The 5217-nt window shown below is 44.2% G+C and overlaps 1 protein-coding gene across 1 annotated transcript in view; it reads left to right on the forward strand.

Moving 5' to 3' along the window:
- The window catches only part of LOC107274592 (muscle-specific protein 20), a 10565-nt gene extending 5405 nt beyond the window's left edge, over positions 1–5160 (forward strand). Inside the window, exons 2-5 of the mRNA XM_015753857.2 lie at positions 1056–1137; positions 3547–3676; positions 4441–4561; positions 4914–5160. Coding sequence (XP_015609343.1) covers positions 1056–1137; positions 3547–3676; positions 4441–4561; positions 4914–5105 — 525 coding nt within the window. The 3' untranslated portion in view covers positions 5106–5160. The remainder of the gene's footprint in view (positions 1–1055; positions 1138–3546; positions 3677–4440; positions 4562–4913) is intronic.
- Positions 5161–5217: the final 57 nt, after the last annotated feature.

Genomic DNA, 5217 nt, shown 5'->3' on the forward strand with positions numbered 1-5217 from the left:
CCCCGCACCCCCGCGCAACCCCCTTCTCCCCCTGCCCGAAACTGCACACTCTTGCTCGACCGTCTCGACAATTCACCACACACCCTTCCATCCTCCAGCCCCAACCTTCCTCCGCAGTCTTGGGTCCTTCTTACGTTCTGCGCACACGCGCGTTATTACATTTGCATTTCTTTTTTTATTATCGTACTGACATAACAATAAAAATGCATATTCGCGCCAGCAGTGCGAAATTCCGAATGACAGTGATCGGAGCGAGCGGGCCGCGTCGCGATATAATCGCATTTTTAAGTAGATTTCGTATGATCTACGAGAGTCTATTTCGTCGACGGAGAATCGAAGAGACTCGACAGATGTAAGTAAGGATAAGCGTTGGCGTCGTAATTCCTGGATCGTCGCCATTCCGAAGCACGCTGAGAGCACCGCCGAGTTTAGATTTGCTCGATCGCGGAAGGCTTCCAAGTTACACGGGCCGCGAACGTCTTGTCGTCATTGAGCCAAAGCCGCGTATCGGCTTCGACATACATATGTATATGTATGACGTCTCGTATGAGCCCCCTGTGCAGTAACGTTATTTCTTCTCGTAATATTCTATAACCTAACCTAGGGAATGATTTCATCGAGGCCATTATATTTAACGCGGATGGCAAATTTATACCATCTCCATAGGTCTACCTGCCGTTCGTTCAAGTCATTCGGCAAGAACAGAGACACATGTGCCTATTAATATTGCATATACATATATGTGTGCATATACATGTGGAGCGGTGTGGCACTTTTTCGAAAGAATTTCACTGTAAAGCTTAATTCCGAGTCATGATGTTCCTTCCGTTTCCTTCTGGCACCGTAAACACTGCTGGTGGTAGATCGAGTCCCAGCCCACGCGATTGGCACTGTTCGACCAAACGGGAATACCTATAGACACAAATGTATAATTTTATACGACGACTTGCCGTTAACACTTTCGTCATATTCTAGTTTGTTCGCGTATGCGTGCTGCAAAGAATAATTAAACTATATTTCTCTACGACTAATTAATGTCTATATACATTTTTCAGGTTGCTGGGAAACGAGAAGCCAGCCAAGAGGCCGAGGCTCAACAATGGATCGAACAGGTCGTAGGAGAAAGATTTCCACAAAGTGAGTTCATTCGGCGTGCTTCGTTCGTTCGATATATACATACAACGTATATATTGGGAATTTGCGATCTATACGTATCAAATGTCGCAAAACATTACAAAGAATGTGGGTGAACGAAAGGAAGGACAATTTTTTCCCGAGAGCTATAACCTATAATGACAATGACAATGATAACGATAACGATAACGACGAAGGGTCGTTCTAGCCATTAGAAACGAAAAATGAAAGAGGCGAGCCACGCGGATTGCACAAGATTTATAAGAAAATTACGTGGATTGGCATTCGTTGGCATTGGCATGCGCAAGGGACGTCCCTCGGGCACCCCTTCCTGCCCCTTCCTGCCCCTTCCCGCCACTTTTCGCTCTTTTCAATATTATTCCAGTCCATCGCGATACATTTCGACAGAACAGTGCATAATATAACATTGACCGACTGTTCGATCATTTCTTATTATTTCTTATATTCGTAAACGTAAAGATATCTCTTTATCCGCAGCCAGTATCAGATTGTAGTACCAGATGTATTCGGGGGGACTCCATTATATCTGACCAATTGTCGAATACAATGTTTAATGGACACGCGACGTTTCGCGGCTAACTGATAAAACAGTTAATTAACGGACGAACGGACGGCAGTAGATCTACTAGATGCAAGAATACAACAAGTGTGCAACTGCGCAACTGCGCATCCCTACTGCCTCTGCACCTGTTGCTCCTGCTAAAGTACTAACTCGTAAATTGAACGAGCGGATGCTATCCTGGTGTCAACCGTGTCTTTGACGCCTTTATGACAAGAGACTGACGTATAATCAATATCAACAAAAAGAGAGATACTCGTGCAACTGACTTTTAGCACTCATGTATACATACATGTCGCGTGTAGGAACGTCACACAAATCATTGCTTTCACAAATAAAATATAAAAATGATGCGATTCGCAGTTACGAATGTTCATCTGGGTCTTTGAATAAGACGACGGAGCTAACAGCATTAACTCTGCAGTATTGATTTCGTGTCAAAATTTTGAAACGTGACGGGGATGACATGTCAGCCGAACAGGATATCATCACCTGCAGAAGCTACTGCCAATCGTCGATATATGTAATAGGTCTACCTTAACAGGTACATATTACATTATCATGTTGTATATACATATGTATATGTATATATACTGATATGCACGCAAAGATTTTTTAAAATCTCTCACCGAGAATAGGATTGCGCACGATGCGTGTGACACGCGTGTTCGGCTGTGCATGCGTTAAAATCCGTCGCGTTATATATTTGAAAAAGTTGCGAAGATACGGCTGAGGTATCAGGCTAGTATCCCCTGGGCTCTGCTTAAGACATTTCCAAGGAGGAGCGCACGAGCAGCTAGTATATCGATTATTCTCAGGCTTTTTTCTCTTATTCAATTTTTGTCTCAAGATCTGCCCTTCTCGTTTTTCCAACCGGAAGTCTCCCGTAATGGTAAGTCGCGTTATCGATTTTCCGTCGACTTGTCGTATTTACGACATCTCGTGGAATTTGAATGCTATCAGGAATGTATCCATCACCGTGGTCCCGCATCCACGGGCTCTTATGCCTACAAACTTTTGCACTGCGCCGCCGCGTGTCAATATCTGCATTCTCACTGTCACGGAAGGCAATAAATTCCACATATTCCATGTCCGGAAGGCACCGTCAAGAGCCGCCGGCAGCAATGGGCAGCAATGGGCAGCAATGGGCAGCAATGCAGGCTTCGCCGTGACAATAGACCTTTCGTGTAATTTGATCCATTATCGAAGAATCTCTTATTATTTTCCTGTGGGGTCGCTACACGCTTCTGTAGAACGGGATCAATGAAAAAGCAATAATTTCTCGTAAAATAAAAAAAAAAAATTAATTACATTTCACAATTTGTACCTGCGCCGCAAAGCTCCTTCAGCGAATATGTCGCAAGAAGGCCTCACCGCGTATTTCTCGTAGGATTCTCTGCTGCCACTGCCGGAAGTATTTAATATTTCTAGATGCCGAAAACTAAATGAACTTAGAATAATTAGTCCGCCCGTAAGTTATTATAGAATTCATGCCGGGTGCACACACTACACAACACACTCTTTCTTACGTTTACCTCTCGTCGGCAAATTATTCCCTAACGAGTGAAAAGATGTTATTCTTCTGACAGTCAGGTTAGAGTGTACTACGCCACTCTCAATTATTTTCTTCCATTTAATTGTTCATTTCTTTTAAACACACGACGCGCGCCCACTTGACGTCCGCTTGACGTCCGCTTGACGTCCGCTAGAAAACTAGAAGGTTACTCGTATTTTTCCTAATCATTGGAAAGACGCGCAAAGGACAGCTGATTCTTTAGCAAATAGTTGGCGACAGTTAACAATATTCTATTTTTCGTTTTTACTTTTAACAGATGTCAGCTACGAAGATGCACTCAGGGATGGCGTACTCCTATGCAAGCTCATGAACAAACTTCAGGCTGGACTGATTTCAAAAATCAACACCTCCGGTGGCGACTACAAGATGATGGACAACCTCAATCAGTAAGTCTACTTATCTAGCAATATGCTGCTTGAAGCGTGGCCGACCTATGGTGGCAACTGTATCTCACAATTAGTTATGAGGCATTCCGCGATGCGCTGCGCTGCGCTGCTCTCTTCCCGGTGCTCATATGCGTCAGACTCGTCGTGCATCAGGGAACCATCAGCGGTAGAAAGTATTCGGATAGCCAGGCTAAACGACACACGCGCACGCGCGTTCGTCACCGCGGAGCTTCGCTCGGAGCACAGAGCACTTCTGTAGCCCTAATCGTCGACCAGGACACGCAGCGTATCATCTTCGTGCAAACATTCCAGGCGTCGCCGTTGCGCTCTTTTCGTATTTACACCAATATCTGACATTTCTCATTCCCTACGTGGAAGAAAAGAATTTCAGTGAAAATTAAAGTGCGCAACAGTCGATACAAGATTGAACGTTGCAATCGTCAAGATCAGACGACTTTATTGGTACAACTACTCTACTCGCTAATTACTAACAAGACAATGAGAGCGCCTCGTCGTCTCACGATACAGCCCAGGGTATCAGTCGCGCACAGGAGCTATGTCCTTCGCGGCGATCACGATTAAATACATCGAAAGATTCTTTGTTTCGTTCTTACTGCAAACGTCCTTAATTTAATAATGGCCTTACTCTAGAAGTACTAGGAGTGTAAACGGGAAAACACCCTATGCACGGACACACTTTTTTCTTTTTCTAAATATTCCCTCCCAATTATTTTCATGGCATAATCTATACGTAATTTCTATAGATTTCAAAAAGCCTGCATTAAGTACGGAGTCCCGGACGTCGATCTCTTTCAAGCGGTAGATCTGATGGAGCGCAAAAACATTGCCCAAGTAACAAATACGATTTTCGCTATTGGCCGAACCGTAAGTATTTCTCTAAAGGATATTTTCATTTGATTTCAATCGTGCATTTCTTTGTATTTTTATGGGTGTGATTTTTTTTTTATTTTTTTTTTTACAATGACCATATTTCTAAACTACTCATGCTCAGCTATCTGATGCCGAAAGCTCGCTCGATCTAAAATAACATATTATAGGCCCCGTTATACCGGGCCGAGTACACGCTTCAGGTTCGATCAGTTTTTTTCATCGGCATCACCCAAACAACGCTGCTTACGTTACTGCTTGGCTGTTCCCCGAGCCTTCACGGCCATAAATGGCCGGGCACGGATTTACGTACCATTTCGTCACGCATGATTTTTACCGTTTTATACAGGCGTACCGTCATCCGGAATGGCGTGGACCCTGGCTTGGGCCAAGACCCGCGGAGGAGAACAAGCGAGCGTTTACCGAAGAACAATTAAGGGCTGGTGAAGGTCTTATCGGGCTACAAGCGGGTAGTAACAAGGGCGCCACTCAGGCGGGCCAGAGTTTTGGAGCCACAAGAAAAATACTTCTGGGAAAATAGTGAAATCGTACACTTATCTTTCAAACTTATTAATATATTTAATCTCTTCTGAAAATATTGCCTCCAGTGTCCTCTAGCTCCTTTTGCATTGCAGAGATGTCGCTAGCCGCCG

This window comes from Cephus cinctus, unplaced genomic scaffold, assembly GCF_000341935.2.
Source record: "Cephus cinctus unplaced genomic scaffold, Ccin1 Ccin1_scaffold3406, whole genome shotgun sequence".
Lineage (NCBI taxonomy): Eukaryota > Metazoa > Arthropoda > Insecta > Hymenoptera > Cephidae > Cephus > Cephus cinctus.